We start from the raw sequence: 15,394 nt of genomic DNA on the forward strand, positions 1-15,394 counted from the left end.
TCAGGTTTCCTATGTCATCCTGAGTGGGTTTTGGTAGTTCGCTGTTTTGCAGATCAGGTTTCCTCTGTCATCCTGAGTGGGTTTTGGTAGTTCGCTGTTTTGCAGACGCTGATCCTTTTCCTGTAAGCCGTTGAGTTTCCTGCAGAGTGCCGTCTGTAGCGTGCCCTCACATCTTTCAGTGTCTGCAGCATCTGCGCTGACGCCACGCTCTCACTCCTCATACTGGTCATTTATGTCGTCTTTCTTTTTTCTTCGTCAGTCTTGTGAGAAGTTTATCTATTTTATTGATCTTTACAGAGAATCAGCTTTTGATTTCATTGATTTTTCTCTATTGTTTTTCTCTTTGTAATTTCATTGATTTCTGCTCTTGACTCTAATATTTCCTTCTCTATGATTTGGGTTTATTTTTCTCTTTTCCTAGTTTCTTAAGGTAGAAACTGAAGATACTGATTTGAAACCATTCTTCTTTTCTGATATAAACACGCTATAAATTTCTCTCTAGACACTGGTTTAGCTATGTCCCACAATTGGTACGTTGGATTGCTGTTTTTGTTCAAAGTATTTTCAAATTTCCCTCGAGATTTCCTTTTGGCCCGTGGATTATTTAATAAAAGTGTGTTGATTAATTTCTAAATGTTTGCAGATTTTTCTGTTGTCTTGTGGCCATTGATTTTTAATTTCATTCCGTTAATGTCTGAGAATATGAGAATATATTGCGTATAATGTCAGTTCTTTAAAATTTGTTAAAGTTTTTTTTTTTTAAAGATTTTATTTTTTTTCCTTTTACTCCCCAAAGCCCCCCGGTACATAGTTGTATATTCTTCGTTGTGGGTCCTTCTAGTTGTGGCATGTGGGACACTGCCTCAATGTGGTTTGATGAGCAGTGCCATGTCATTTGCATTGCACTCTCTTCATTCCCAATTTTCCAGGTTTCCTTCTGGAATCATTTCCCTTCCACCTAAAAAACTTTTTTTTAGCAATTCTTTCAGAACAGGTGTGCTGGCTACAAATTCCCTTGTTTTTCCGTCATCTGAGAATGTCTTTATTTTACCTTCATTCCTGACTGATATCTACACTGGATATCCAATTCTGGGTTGACAGTCCTCTTTAACCTTAAAAATGTTGTGCCACTTCCTTCTAGGCTCACAGTTTCTGGTGAGAAGTCCAGTCGCTCAAATCCATGCCCCCCTGTAGGCAGCACATTGTTCTCTCTGGCTGCTTCCCAGGTTTCCCTTTGTCTTTAGTTTTAAGCAGATAGATTATAATGTGTCCAGGTTTGGGTATCTTTGGGTTTCTACTGTTTGGGTTTTCTTGAATCTGCAGGTTTATGTCTTTCACCAAACTTGCAGTGTTCCCAGCCATTATTTCCTCAAATATAGTTGATCATTTCAGTCTTTCTGTTTTCCTTCTGTGCTCCAGTGACACGAACGCCAGCCTTTTCTTATCGCCCCAGAGTCCCTGAAGCTGTTTATTTTATTCCACTGTTTTGCTCTCTGTTGTTTAGATTGGATAATTTCCATTGCTCTTTCTTCAAGTTCACTGGCTTCTCCCTGTGTTGTCTCCATTCTGCTCTTGAGCCCATCCAGCAAGTTTTTAATTTCAGTTATGGTATTCCTCAGTTCTGAAATTTCCATTTGATTTTCTTCCTATCATCTGTTTCTTTGCTGAGACTTTCTATTTTAACATGTGTTGCAAGAGTGTTTGCCATTTTTATCATAGCTGATTAAAGTCTTTGTCATATAATCCAAATACTGTGTCAGTGTTGTGTCTGTTGCTTGTATTTTCCACGTGAGCTGAAATTTTCATAGTTCTCTGTATGCTGTATAATTTTAGATTACATCCTGGACTTTTTGAACACTAAGGTATAAGGTTCTAGGTCTTATTTAAATTATATGGTAAATGTTGATTTTTTTTAGCTAACAGGTGACCTGGTTAGGCTCCAGCCACAGTTCCAGCCTCCAGTCTGTGGGCCATGAGTATCAGTTTTTTTGGGTTTTTTTAAAAGATTTTATTTTTTTCCCTAAAGCCCCCCGGTACATAGTTGTATATTCTTCGTTGTGGGTCCTTCTAGTTGTGGCATGTGGGACACTGCCTCAGTGTGATTTGATGAGCAGTGCCATGTCCGTGCCCAGGATTCGAACCAACGAAACACTGGGCCGCCTGCAGCAGAGCGTGTGAACTTAACCACTTGGCCATTGGGCCAGCCCCCGTTTTTTTTTTTTTTTGCTTTTTCTTCCCAAATCCCCCCAGTAGATAGTTGTATATTTTGAGTTGTGCGTCCTTCTAGTTGTGGCATGTGGGATGCCGCCTCAACGTGGCCTGTTGAGTGGTGCCATGTCCGCACCCAGGATCCGAACTGGTAAAACTCTGGGCTGCTGAAGCAGAGCACGCGAACTTAACCACTTAGCCACGGGGCTGGCCCCTGAGTATCAGTTTTTAAAGGCTTCCTGTCATTTGCTATTTGAGTCTATCGCGCGTGTGCACTGTCCAGTGGTCAGGCTGGGACTAGGCAGTTTGGTTGTCCAGGTCTTTGGCATGCTAATTAGGACCATGCCTTGCACGCCCCATTCTAGAGAGCTCTGGAGACGTGAACAGCGTCATGGGGTTGCTTTCCTGAGCTCCTCACTCTCTGCTCTCTTCCTAGTGCTTTCTGGCTGCCTGGGGCTTCCCTTTTTGGTTCTGCAGACAAAAACTTGTGGCTCTAGAGCCCCAGTTTGTTGTGCATGTCTGCAGTTGGCCCCAAATCCTGGGTTTGCCCCACCCTCTCTAAACAGCAGCTAAATGGCTTGGGGCCTGGGATTTGAGAGAACAGAAAAGGGGGGAAACGGGGGGTTTCCGTACTCCCTCTGAGCCACAGGAGTTCCCCTTCTGGCCCCGGAGCCAGAGCTAGAGGCTTCCATGAGCTCTGTCTGCACCCAGGTGTCACTTCCACTTCCAGGTTTCCTCTGCTCTTCCACGGAGTGGGGGAGGGGAGGGGCGCTGCTCGTTTCGCAGGCTCTGCCCGGACCCACCTGCTGCACTTTCCAGAGTCTCCCCACAGTTGCATGTGTGTCCTTCCCAGGTTTTGTGGCTGTAGTCAGTGGCAGAGAAAGGGTGACGCAAGCCAGCTGCATCTCACCTGCAGGCTGCCTGTCTCCACGTGGGACAGTACCTCCTCCCACTGTTTGGGCTGAGCCGATCCCATCATGTGGGTCACTTATGTGGGCCTGTTTCTGACCGTTAGAGACGGGACAGAAATGCGTGTGCCTCCTCCTCAGGTGCACACTTTGGGCTTCCCGCTTCCCTGGGCAAGGCTTCTGGAGGGCTGAGTCTGCAGACGTGGAGCTGCTGAGCAGCCGTGCTTTCCACCAAGACTCCCAGTGGACTTCATGGAAACGCGTCAGCCTTCTTACTCTTGGGGCTGTGGGACAAGGCAGTGGCCTCACTGGCTCCCTCCTGCCTGAGGACCTCTGCCCGGACTGTTTGCTGAGCCAGCACACGGCTCAGGTGCCCTGGGGTGGGAGAGCAAATCCAAGGGAGCCACTTAGAACAGCTGTGTGGGAAAGCTCTGGGCCTGCAGGGCTGTCCCGGCCACAGTGCGTCCCTGCGCCTGGCTCTGCCCAGGGACCCGCGTTCCTCTGTACACGGGGCAGCGCGCAGTGGGTGTAGACACCCCAGGCATGTTAGAACCTTCCCAAGTCAGATTGCAGAGCTGGCAGCTGCTAGAGTCCACATCGGGCTCCAAATTCTGGAAATCCAGCTGTAGAGGTGTACCCAAGCAGCCGGTCCCTCCCTCCCTCAGCCAGTATCTCTGCCGACCCCACCCTGGGGAACCCCCTGGCTCTGGGCCACCGTTCACACCGCAGCTGGGGAGGCCAGCCCCGTCCTGGTGGCTGCCCGTGGGGCCGAGATTAGCCTTGTGGGCTGCATGGCTTTTCTGCTCCACTTCCTGGGCCTTCCTTCCCAGCGTTCTTGACCTCATGTGTTTAGTGACAGAGGTCTGTGCCATCCCAACTCCCCAACGGTGAGACAGCCCCAGAGAATGGGATCTGGAGGTGGTCACGGTTCAGGAGTGCAGAGGACCAGCAGGGTAGGGCTGGCGGGGGTGGCAGCCAGAACCGGGCCAGGGCCCACGGCTGCACCGGCTCACTGAGTGCTGCCGCCCCTGGGCTGGACCCAACAGCAAGCAGCCTGGCACAGCCCCTCCCCAGAGGGGCCTGGAGGCGGAGGGACACGCAGACAGTGCTGGCGAGAGGCAGAAGAGGAGGCAGCAGCTGTGTACCGTGGGGGCAGGGAGCTGCCTGCTGGGGTGAGGACAGCGAGGACCAGTGTGGCCAGAGCACATATAGCGACCCTGGGAGGTGATGAGCCAGACCCTGCAGGCCCTTCCGTCCTGTTTCCTGCCTTTCTGGGGCCGCCATCGGGTTCTCCACTGCCCCCAAGGCAAAGGGCTTTTCATGCACATGGGGCTTTCTAGACACCCGGGTTAGACCCTGCAGAAGTCAGAGGCTCAGCCTCCATCGTGTGAGCATGGCTGGCGCCTGTGAGGAGTGACCTGTGTGGTCCCAGGGCCTCTGGGTTTGCAGCTCTTGGTCTCGCTTGCTGGCATGGCTGTGGCCTTGTGCAGAGTGGCGCTGTAGAGTAGTGGTCAGGGCTGCGACCCAGCACCTCTGCCCACTGCTCTGTGCCTCATCTCAGAAGTGGGCCCGAGGAGAGGCACTCCAGCAGCCTGGCTCCCTCAGGACAGGCTCAGGCGGCCCAGAGGTCTGCCGTGATTTTCATCGCATTCTCAGATGCCTCCGGCTTGCAGGGAGTCACAGGGTCTCCCAGTCACAGCCCCCGCGGGCTGGCACGGAGCCACCTGGGCAGTGCTGGCTGCTGGGCTGCGTCTGCTAAAGTGCCTTGTTGCTTTGGGTCTGTGCTTATCAGATGTCAGGGCAGCCCTGGGGAGCAGGGACAGCTCTGGGCACAGGAGGCTCCGTCTGTGACAAGCCTGAGGGTTTGGACAGACAGAGATCTTGAGAAAAGTGAGTCTGGCCTGCTCCAGAGAGCCCCGGGGCGGTGGGTGAGCATGCAGATGAGCTGCAGGGTCTGCCCCCTCATCGTAGGGGCTCCTCAGAGGGAGCGGAGCCTGCGAGAGAGCCCTGAAGTGGACGGCCAGGCCTAGGTCACCAGGCCCAGCCATGACGGAGGGGCCCATGCGGCCTGAGGCCTAGAGGGGCCCACAAGTGTCTGCCCCGCTGGCTTGCCCCTCCCTCTCCAGCCAGGGGCTGGTGAGCAGGGCATCCAGGATGGAGGTGGCTGGGAGGTCTTACAGCGTGCTGGGGGACAGTAGCTGGGAGGCAGGGCCGCCTCTCACGCCCACCCTGCCACCCCCAGGTCAGTGCCAACGGCAATGTCCTGCGCAGCGAGATCGTGGGCTCCATCAAGATGCGGGTGTTCCTCTCGGGCATGCCCGAGCTGCGCCTGGGTCTCAACGACAAGGTCCTCTTTGACAACACAGGCCGTGAGTACCCCCACCCACCTTGTCCCAGGCCCAGTCAGAGCTGGGGGAGTGTTCACCTGCATGGGGCGCAGGCCGAGCTGCGGCACTTGGGTGAGAAACATTGTCACGTGGTTCACGAGACGCCGTGAAAAGGAATAAATGAACACCTGGATGGGGAGGGCCTGGGATGGTGAACACCCTAAGGTCAAGTCCCCTCGACGGCCTGGCTGAGCGCATCGAGGGTTGCAACTGGTCCTCCACCCACTACCCCCTGCACGTGGGACGGCTCAGGGTCAGCCTCGCTCCCTCCCCGCGGGCCGCTGCTGCCCTCGCCTCGGGCCCTGGGTCTGGCCTATCTGAAGGCCACACGCAGTGCTGCAGCTCCAGTCCCCCGGCCTGGAGTGGCACTTCCTGTAGTGAGACAGGGTCAGGGCGGCCTCGGGGGCTCAGAGTTGCTGGGGCTGCACGTTTGCAACCTGGACCACCTGGCCCCTGGCCCACCACAGGCCCTGCAGTGGGGAGCAGTGGCCTCAACTGTCATAGTTATGTCCACAAGGGCCGTAGTGAGGGCTTTTCAGGCAGTAGCCATCAGGGTGGCTCCCCTCCCAGGGCTAGGCCTGGCCTGTGTGGCCCTCTGTGGGGTGGGAAACAAGACAGGACCCCAGGACCCTCAGAGAGCTCTAAGCCATCGTTACGCATCCCCAGCCGGGTCTCTTAGTCATTCAGCAAACATGTCCCAAACCGCAGCCCTGGCTGGGCCCTGGGCTGGCTGCTGGGGATTCAGAGTGCACCAGCCTGACCAGCCCTGCCCTCAGCACATGCCCAGTGTCAGGACGTAACAGGGCCTCCAGAGGAGAGGAGGGCCAGGGCAGGTTGTCCTGTGACCTGGCCCCCTTAGTGTCCCTGGTCCAAGATGCTGTCACAGATTTGGGGGGCAGGACAGCTCTGCTCTGGCAGAGGTGGGCCCACGGCAGTGGGAGTGTGGCTGAGAGAGTGACCCTAGGGCCTAAGGTCCATCCCACCCTCAACCCACCTCCCCTCAGGTGGCAAAAGCAAGTCAGTGGAGCTGGAGGATGTGAAGTTCCACCAGTGCGTGCGGCTCTCACGCTTTGAGAATGACCGGACCATCTCCTTCATCCCACCCGACGGCGAGTTCGAGCTCATGTCCTACCGCCTCAACACCCACGTGAGTGCGCCAGCCGCTGGCTGCCAGGGCCCTGGCCCCGCCCCTCCCTGGCCGGGTCTCCCCCAGCAGGCGCCTGGGAGGCTCCCAGCCACTGCCCGTTCCTCCCTGGTGGCACAGCCCCTGCCCAGGGGCGTCAGTCCACGCGGAGACGCCAGGGCGGGCACAGCTCCCATGGCTGCCCGGGCTCCAAGGAGCCTGTGTCTCACAGGCTGGGGCTCCCGACCCGCTGAGGGGCCAGACCCCCATGGCACCCCTGCGCCTCTCCCGGGCAGCTGCAGCAGAGCAGCCTGGCACAGGTTTCTGCATTTTCACAGAGGCCCTCGGGCTCTGTGCTCTCACCTGTGCCAGCGTTGCTGTGGACTCCTCCAAGAGCCCCTGCAGCAGTGGGCTGGGCCGACAGCCAGGCAAATGGTCTTGTGCCCGAGGCCTCAGCTTACCCTCTGTGAATCAGGGCTTTGTAAGATGAGCAGGTCTGAGCCACCCACACTGCCCTGACAGGTCAAGCCCTTGATATGGATCGAGTCCGTGATTGAGAAGCATTCCCACAGCCGCATCGAGTACATGATCAAGGTGCGCATGTCCTGCACAGCATCAGCCTGGAGGCAGGGGGGCGGGCACAGGGTGACATGGGTGGCCCCGTGGGCAAGGGCATTCCTTTGTCTCTGGCCTGTCCAGGGCCTTTGGTGCAGGCTCCTAACCCAGGTCTGGGGCCGGGGGGCTCTGAGACCCCTGTCCTAAGGGATGAGGGCCATGGCTCTCATCCGTGCCGCCTCTCTGTGAGCTCGGACACAAGAGTAGGCCCAGGGCACAGAGAGGAGACACACTGCTCAGGTCCTGGCTGCGGCCATGTGACAGCAGCCTGTGGCCAGATGTCCAGGAAGGCTGCTGTCTGCAGGGGTAGCACTCCTGCCACTCCGTGACCCCATCTAGCCCAGGCCAGCCCTGGTGACACAGACATTGTCCCAGGAGGCCAGGGCTTGGCCGGAGGGAGGGGTGGGAGCTCCGAAGGCTGAGGAGACAGGAGGGCAGAGACTGAGCTTCCAGAGTCGGGCATTGGGAGAATCTCAGAGAGCAGAGAGGGTGTGGGCAGTGCCTGGAGAACTGAGGGCCAGCTGGGCGGCGGAGGGGGTCCCACAGGCCAGGCCGAGGATGCCTGTGGCCCTGTGGGGGCCGGCTAGCTGAGGGCTGGGCTGTTTCACCCTCGCCCTGCACAATCTTGGCTGCATTGGCCTCGTCTCCAGGCCAAGAGCCAGTTCAAGAGGCGATCGACGGCCAACAACGTGGAGATCCACATCCCTGTGCCCAATGATGCCGACTCGCCCAAGTTCAAGACCACGGTGGGGAGCGTCAAGTGGGTCCCTGAGAACAGTGAGATCGTGTGGTCCATCAAGTCCTTCCCGGTGAGCACCCTTCTCGGTGGGGAGCCCCCTCCACACTCCCATCCACACCCACCTGCTCCCTGTGCCCGTCACAGCACAGCACCCTGGCTACTGTGGGTCCCCCCAAGCCTCGAGCTGGGGCATAGGGCCAGGATCCCTGCCTGGGGCTCCCAGGAGGGTGGACGGAGAGCTGAGGAGCTGGCCAGGCACAGAGGGGAAGCCCGAGCCCCCTGGGAGAGTGGAGGCTGGCTCTGGCCTCGAGGCCCCCCTCTGCCTTCCTCTTGTTTGTGACCCCGCCCGTCCTCAGCGTCAGGGCAGCGCCCCTTCCTCCCTCCCCTCTCTCACACTCTGGTTCAGAACTCAGCTTCCCTCAGGGGAACAGGCTGCCTTGAGTTCAGAGCACCCCGGGTTCCAGATCCAGCGCCAGCGCCAGCGCCAGGGACATGGAGCGCCGCACCCTGTGCCTGCTCTGCCCCAGCCGCCTGGCTTGCATTGTGGGTTTTGAGTGCTTGAGTCTGCATTTGCTGGAGCAGTGCCCGGTGAGACGAGAAGGCAGTGTGAGCCCCCGTTGCCACTTTCTCATTATACACGAGATGGGACCCCTGTGCTGATGTCTGAGGGCCGTTTGCATTTCTTTCTCTAGAGACATTAGTTGCTGTCCCTTGCTCATTTTTCTGTCAGGTTTGGTCATTTTCTTCTTTGTTTCCCAGAGCTTTTTATATATGGGCAGGATTAGTACTTTGCCTTTGATGTAAGTTGCAAATGGTTTTCTTCAGTTTGATGTTTGTCTTTTGACCTTGCTTATGCTGTGTAACTTTTTTTGAGTGCTTCTTTGTTTTATCATTGTTGTTTAACATAGTCAAATTTCTCATCTTTTCCTTTTAGTGTGTCTGGATTTTAAGTCATACTTTGAAAGGCTTCCGTGTTCCCCGTCATAAAGCAATTCACCCAGGTTTGCTTCCAGAGCCTGTACAATGGCGATTTCACCTTAGGTTTCAGGTCCTTTCAGAGCACAGTCTGGTAAACAGGGTCGAATTTTGTCTTTTTCCAAGTGACCATCCAATTTCCTAACATTTACGAAAGAGTCCCTCTCTCCCCCAGTGGTTTGAAATGCACGTTGAGCAGTTGGCAGACTTTCCTGTGGCATCAGGTCTGTTCCTAAATGTCCTCCCGTCTGTCTGCCCTTGCAGCAAAGCCGCGTTGTAACTCGGGGCTTCATTCTCTGTTTCAGTGTCTGTAGGGCCAGCCCTGCCCCACTGCTTGTCTGTTTTCTGGCGATTCTTCTTGTTTCGTTTTCATCGTGAAGTTAGAGTCAGTCTGTCTGCACTAAATGACGCGTAGTTGGGGAGAGTTTACAAAGGTCGGGAGGCTGTTACCCTGTCCAGTCGCTTTGCCCTGGCTCGCCTTTGTGCCTCTGGGGAATGTCTTAACGTTAACCTCGTCTGTCTCATATCAGCTTTGTCCTGGTTTAAAAAAGTACTTTTATTGAAGGATAACATGCAGAAAAGTGCAGAAATGAAATGTGAACAACTCGGTGAGTTCCTGTGAGTGCTCACCCCCGTGTGTCTGCAGTCGGCGAGGACCGCGGGGGCCCTCCCCCAGCCCCCAGGGCTCGTCCCCAGTTTGGCACATGTCTCATTAGATTTTCGGTCAATGTTTGGGTAAATGGGGTCTTCTCTTCCACTGTATCTTCTACCAGGTCGCTACTGTTTCTATGGTAATCTTATGTCCTAGTACCTTACTGAATTTTTTGTTTGTGGTAGTTTTTCTTTCGATTCTCATGGATTTTTAGATATTCTTTCACATCCTTCACAGCCAAATGCAGTTTTCCCTTTTCCACTCTTGTTCCTGGGCGTCTCATGGCTTCTGGAGTCTCATTACTTCTCACTGCTCCAGCTGCTGTCTCGGGGCCTGTACGGGGTGGTGGGGAGCGTGGCCTCCTGGCCTGGCCCTGCCGGGGTTCCTCCCAGTGCAGGGCTGCTGGGCCGTGGGCTCCCTCCAGTCCCACTGGGTAACAGATTGAGCCAGGCGCCTCTTCAGTGTCTCTCTGAGTTCAGACGTATTAACGGTGGGTCTCGGACCATCCGTGCCTTCTGGTCAGTTCCCCCTGATGGTGGTCTATTCTCTTTGTAATGGGCCACCAAGTTCTGTTGGTTAACATTATATGTAGGATTTTTACATTGGTATTCATAACTGAGTTGAGTTTTTTTGGTATAGTCTCTATCAAGTAACAGTGTTATACCTGTTGCGTGATTTTTTCGTCTCCTTTTCCCTGCTGCAGAGCAGTTTAAGTAGGCTTGATGTCATCTGGTCTTGAGAGGGTTGGTGGAATTTGGCTGTTTGACCTCCTGCGTCTCTGCTGCTTTCTGTCTCTTCTGGAAATTAGGCCGTTTAGCTTTCCATTTCTGTTGGAGTCAGTTTGGGTAAATTATATTTCCTACAGAGTTATCCATCCTAACCAGGTTTTCAAATTTGTCTACACAGAGTTGTAAAAACTGGTCTTTTTTTCCTTCTCTTATGACAATTACTTCTCCCTCATTATTTATTTGGCTTATTTGTGCCTTCTTTTTTTCTTGATAAGGTTACCTAGTGGTTTGTCTATTTTTTTTTCCAGATTTGCTTTTTAATTGATTGGTTGTATTATTTTCCCATTTTCTAAATCTTTAATTTTAATTTCTTAGTCTTTTGTTTGTTCTAATTCTAATTTTTCAGGTTAGATTTTTTAAATCGATTATTTTGTTTTTAAATTTATGTTGATATAAATATTTAAGCCACAAATGTCCTCTGAGCCCTACCTTAGCTGTATAACCTGTGGATTCTGACATATATTTGATATCCTTATTATCTAAAAATTCTGTGATCAAATACAGCGTTGGTTAGATTTTTTTAATTTCCTGATGGAAAGACCTCTGTTTTCCATCTTTTCCTCACTACGGATTCAGAGCACTCTGGCCAGAGAATGTTACTCGTGCTGTTTCTGCTTTTAGGATTTATTGAAGTGTTTGTTGTGTGCTCACATGAGGTCAGAGTTTGTGGATATCCCATTTGCACTTGCGAAGAAGATAAGGCCTCTGTCCTTGGGCAGAGAATGTGACATGTGCGCCCACGAGGTCCCCCACGATGCTGTGACCACGTCCCTGGCAGGGGCTGGGTCAGCTCTGCCTTCCTCCAGCTCCCTTCACCTGGCCAGGAGCATCTGCCTGGCGGGCGTTGCTGCCCGTCGTCTGCTGCAGACTCGTACTGCAGCGGCGTGGCTGTGGCCTGTGCCCTTTGCGCCCGTCCTTCTTGCCCTGCCTTCTCCCGGTGACAGCAGCCCCGGCTGTTTGTTTGCCCTTGGCGGACACGCCTTCTCCTGTGCCTCCTGCTGGTTTGGCCTTTCTCACTCTCCTCCCGTGGCGTAGCGTGGGGTTTGGTCTTTGAGCCATCCTCTAAGTCTCTCTCTACCATTAACAGCAGAATTAAACCCATTTCCACTGAGCTGACCCACGCAAGGTGGGTGTCCCGACCCCTGCACCCCGGGAGGGCCTCCCTGCTTGCTCTTCGGCTTTCATTTTCCCCTCCATCTTCACAAGGCTCAGGTGTCCGGTCTGGTTATTGTTTCATACACAGGCTGGTGGAGCTGATCTGATTCCTTTGCCACCTGCTCTGTCTGCTGCTGAGACCACGTTATTCCCCCTCGTTGTCCCAGAGTCTTTGCTCAGCACCTGTCACTTGCTCAGCACCTGTCACTCGCTCAGAGTCCCGCTCGCGCTGGCCTTGGCAGCGACAAGCAGAGACTGACAGCTCGCTCCGTCCCCGGGAGGGGAGCTCGAGGCTGCGCTGGCCTGCGAGGACAGCCCCTGCTCTGGGCAGAAGCAGCCCCAGTCGGTGGGCCGCCACTCCTGCTGCCAGAGCCCTTCAGGTCAAAGACCGCGACACCCCAGGGCTGACCAGGCCTGTGCTCCCCTCTGCTCCAGGCAGCATGTGCTGGGCACTGAGACACCCTCCCACTCCTGGCCCAGTCTCGGGTTCCTTCATTCCTAGCCCTGCTCTGAACCTGTCTCTAGAGTCATTGCTCAGCTTCCGGGGCCAGAGCCACCCCCTCACCTACCCTTTGGAGCAGACTTGTCAGTCAGCCGCCAGCATGGCCTCTTGCTTGAGCTGCCTCTCTCTGGTCACTGTTCTGCATTGTGACATTCCCCTCTTTCACATACCGCCCTGACGCTGGGCATGTGGGGATGTCCACCTGGACTCAGGCCTGGCGGGCGGGGGACCCTTGTCCTGCGCAGCCTGCACCTGTCGGTACGCGCTCTCCCTCTCTCTTCCTCCTTATCCAGGCCCATAGCCTCTTTTCCCTGAAGCAAGTAGTCTTGTCTGTCTGGGAGCTTGTGAAACTTTCTCTTGATCCTTAGAATTCGCCGATTTTCCCCGGCAGGGCCTGGGATCTGATCTGCCCGGCAGGGCTGCTGGGGAGTCTGTGAGGCCTGGAGGATAAGTGTATTAGGGGATCCGAGTGCCGGGTGACCACCGGCCACTCAGGCAGGGGCTCGGTGGCCAGGCTAGCAGCCCAGCATTCTCCAGGGGCAGCTCTTGGCCAAGCTGGGCTGGGCCTTCGCCTGACGGTCTCCCCCCTCGTCTGCAATCCCAGGGCGGCAAGGAGTACCTGATGCGGGCCCACTTCGGCCTGCCCAGCGTGGAGGCAGAGGACAAGGAAGGCAAGCCCCCGATCAGCGTCAAGTTTGAGATCCCCTACTTCACTACCTCTGGCATCCAGGTACGTGCAGCCAGGGCGGCCGGGCCCACCACAGACGTGGACAGGCCCCCTGGGCCCCACAGGGACCCGGGTGGGGTCCAGGCTCAGGGTTGCAGGTGACAGACGTCAGTGCAGCCAGCTTAGACAGGGGTGCTAGCTGGCTTGTGGCAAGGCCCCCAGTGCTGCCCTGACTCTGCCCGTCTCCACACGTGGCCCAGCCCTGGCAGAAAGAGGCCCGCGTCGTCTGCTGAGAGCTGACCCTGTGCTTCTGCTCTCAGCTCAGGGACACACTCGGCCCCGAAGCTGGAGTCTGAGCCTCTAATGGCCACAGACTTGCCAGGATGGGGCGCATCCTCCTGGCACCTGCGTGTGAGGAAAGCCTGCAAAGGGAGCCCTGGGCCTCACCCGGGGACCTGCTCGGGGCGTGCCTGCGCACATCCTGGCTCTGCGCCACTTCTCGCAGAAGTGCTCCGCCTCCCCCAGCCTCAGATGAGGCCCGTCGCCTCTCCTTCACCCCCTGCGGCCTGTGCTCGCTCACTGCTCGTCACAGCTCTGGGGGAAGGATGGGGGTGGGGGCGGGGAGGGGAGCAGGTGCGTGCTCAGGGCCCTGGTCCCTGTGTCCCAGGTGCGCTACCTGAAGATCATCGAGAAGAGTGGCTACCAGGCCCTGCCGTGGGTCCGTTACATCACTCAGAACGGAGGTGCGTGTGGCCCTCCCTGGGGCGGGGGGCTCTGAGAGGGTCAGGGTGGTGCTCAGAGAGTGGCCCCAAGGGCAGGGCAGACACGGAAGCGTCCCTCCCTCATCCTAGATTACCAGCTCCGGACCCAGTGAGCGGCCGCGGCAGCCACGCCCTCGCTGGCGCTGGGCTCCTGGCGGCAGCACCAGGAGGAAGCACCTGCCAAGCCCGCCACAAGGAGGGGGCGCCCTGGACACCAGCCACCCTCCCAGCCACGCCTGGGACCCTTCCTTCTCCAGGCACACCTGCTCTACTGTCGCCACTCGTCTCTGATGTCCTTTCTCCCACAAGAGGCTTGTCTGTGAGAAGTCTTGTCTCTTTGTCCCCTGAGTCAGTTTGGGGGAAAGGAAGTGAAATCTTCCCCTCCAGAGATCAAACACAGCCTTCTGTGCTGTCTAGCTCCCAGACACCAAAAAGATCAGAAACGCTCACCAGACCGCTGGCTGCACGTGGCTCCTGCCCGGCTCGCAGGGCCACCGTTTTGTTCCCGTCCTGTTGGACGTTGTAGGTTTCTGGCTGTTCCTAGATGTCTTGTTCATTTGTTGATGTTTACGTGTACCTCTCTGTCTGTGCCCCTCGGCCCCTCGCCTGAAGTCCTCGGGCAGCACTTAGCGATGACAGGGCCTCCCACCTCCTCGCTGGCCTCCCAGCGAGAACCAACACTGAGTCGCCCTCCCACCTCGGGCCGGAACCTGGCACTTTCGTCGGCAGCTGCAGCTTCTGGCTGCTTTTTTGGAGGTTCTTGGCCTGGACCCATGGGCTTCGAGGGAGATGCCTTCCCAGGGGCCAGCCCGTGCCATGCCATACTGTCACTCAGCCACATCAGTGTTTGTCCCACCAAGGGAGGTGGGGTCCAGCGAGGGCCGCTGGCCTTGGAGGGTGGGGGCATGGGTCACCCACATCTGTGCTTGGTCACCCCCCTCCTTGTCTGTGTTCGTGTCATGGTCACATTAAATTCCATCAGTTAAACATGAGGCCTGCCTTGCCTCTGATGCGCCGTGGTACTGGCTCTTCCTGAGTGACCAGGGACAGGCGTAGACCTCCCCTGGGTTCGTCACCAACCTGCCATGTGGCCCACATGCTGTCACCAGCTTCTGGTACCTCTGCCTCCCCAGGTGAAGACGGGAACAAGCCATTAGTGGGAGGAGGGAGCCAGTGCACTGGGTCACAGGGCTGCCCCTCCTGAGGGGCCACACAGAGGAGAGCACCCAGCAGATTCTTCCCCTCTCACCCTAGGTGACTGTCGCCACCCCCATCCCTCAAGTCACCAACAGCCTAGCCCTGGCCCTCCCTGACCCAGTGGCCTTCCTCAAAGTCTGGTCCTCATACTGGCAGCCTCAGCATCCCCTTTGAGCTCACTAGAAATGCAGGTTCACTGGCCCACCTGCCGAGGCAGAATCTCTGGGGATGGGGCCCGGAAGACTGGTTGGGGCTCTGCTGGTAATGTGTACGTGCCCTGGAGTTTGAGAACCACTGCCTGGGCCACAGAGGTCAGGTGGGCACCTGACCATGGTGAGCGCATGGGCAGGCGGGCCTCATCTTCCCACTGCAGGCAGCTGTACTCCCACCCCTGCCCCTCCAATGCTGAGGCCCTGCCTGCATCCCCCCCCACCTCTCAGGGCTCCCTCTTCCCTCTCCTGTATCACCAAGCTCCCCCCATAGGTCCAGTGGGCATCGGCCAAGTGGAATCTTGACCTTCCACCTGCGTGAAGTAAGGGATGCTGCCCCGGCCCAGGGCTCATGCCAAAGCCCTTGGTGGGCCCCCTTGATGCCCCACCCTTCACAGCCACACCCACATCCACAGCAAGCCCTGAGGCCTCCCTCCAGAAGACCCTGGGTCCAGCCCCATTCTCCATCCTTACTGCCACCCCTGGAGGCCAAGCTTCAGCCTCCAGA

The 15,394-nt window shown here is 56.2% G+C and overlaps 1 protein-coding gene across 3 annotated transcripts in view; it reads left to right on the forward strand.

Annotated features, from left to right (window-relative positions):
• Window positions 1-14,472, forward strand: part of AP1M1 (adaptor related protein complex 1 subunit mu 1) — a 29,355-nt gene extending 14,883 nt beyond the window's left edge. For 2 of the 3 annotated variants that reach the window (XM_046671773.1, XM_046671776.1), the window contains exons 6-12: window positions 5,359-5,485; window positions 6,508-6,650; window positions 7,149-7,220; window positions 7,892-8,050; window positions 12,657-12,782; window positions 13,387-13,462; window positions 13,571-14,472. In XM_046671773.1, coding sequence (XP_046527729.1) covers window positions 5,359-5,485; window positions 6,508-6,650; window positions 7,149-7,220; window positions 7,892-8,050; window positions 12,657-12,782; window positions 13,387-13,462; window positions 13,571-13,593 — 726 coding nt within the window. In that variant the 3' untranslated portion in view covers window positions 13,594-14,472. Of the gene's footprint in view, window positions 1-5,358; window positions 5,486-6,507; window positions 6,651-7,148; window positions 7,221-7,891; window positions 8,051-12,656; window positions 12,783-13,039; window positions 13,337-13,386; window positions 13,463-13,570 lie in introns of those variants that run through there. The other variant, XM_046671774.1, reaches the window with a different exon arrangement.
• The last annotated feature ends 922 nt before the right edge of the window (window positions 14,473-15,394 follow it).

This window comes from Equus quagga, chromosome 9, assembly GCF_021613505.1.
Source record: "Equus quagga isolate Etosha38 chromosome 9, UCLA_HA_Equagga_1.0, whole genome shotgun sequence".
In the NCBI taxonomy this organism is placed as follows: Eukaryota; Metazoa; Chordata; class Mammalia; order Perissodactyla; family Equidae; genus Equus; species Equus quagga.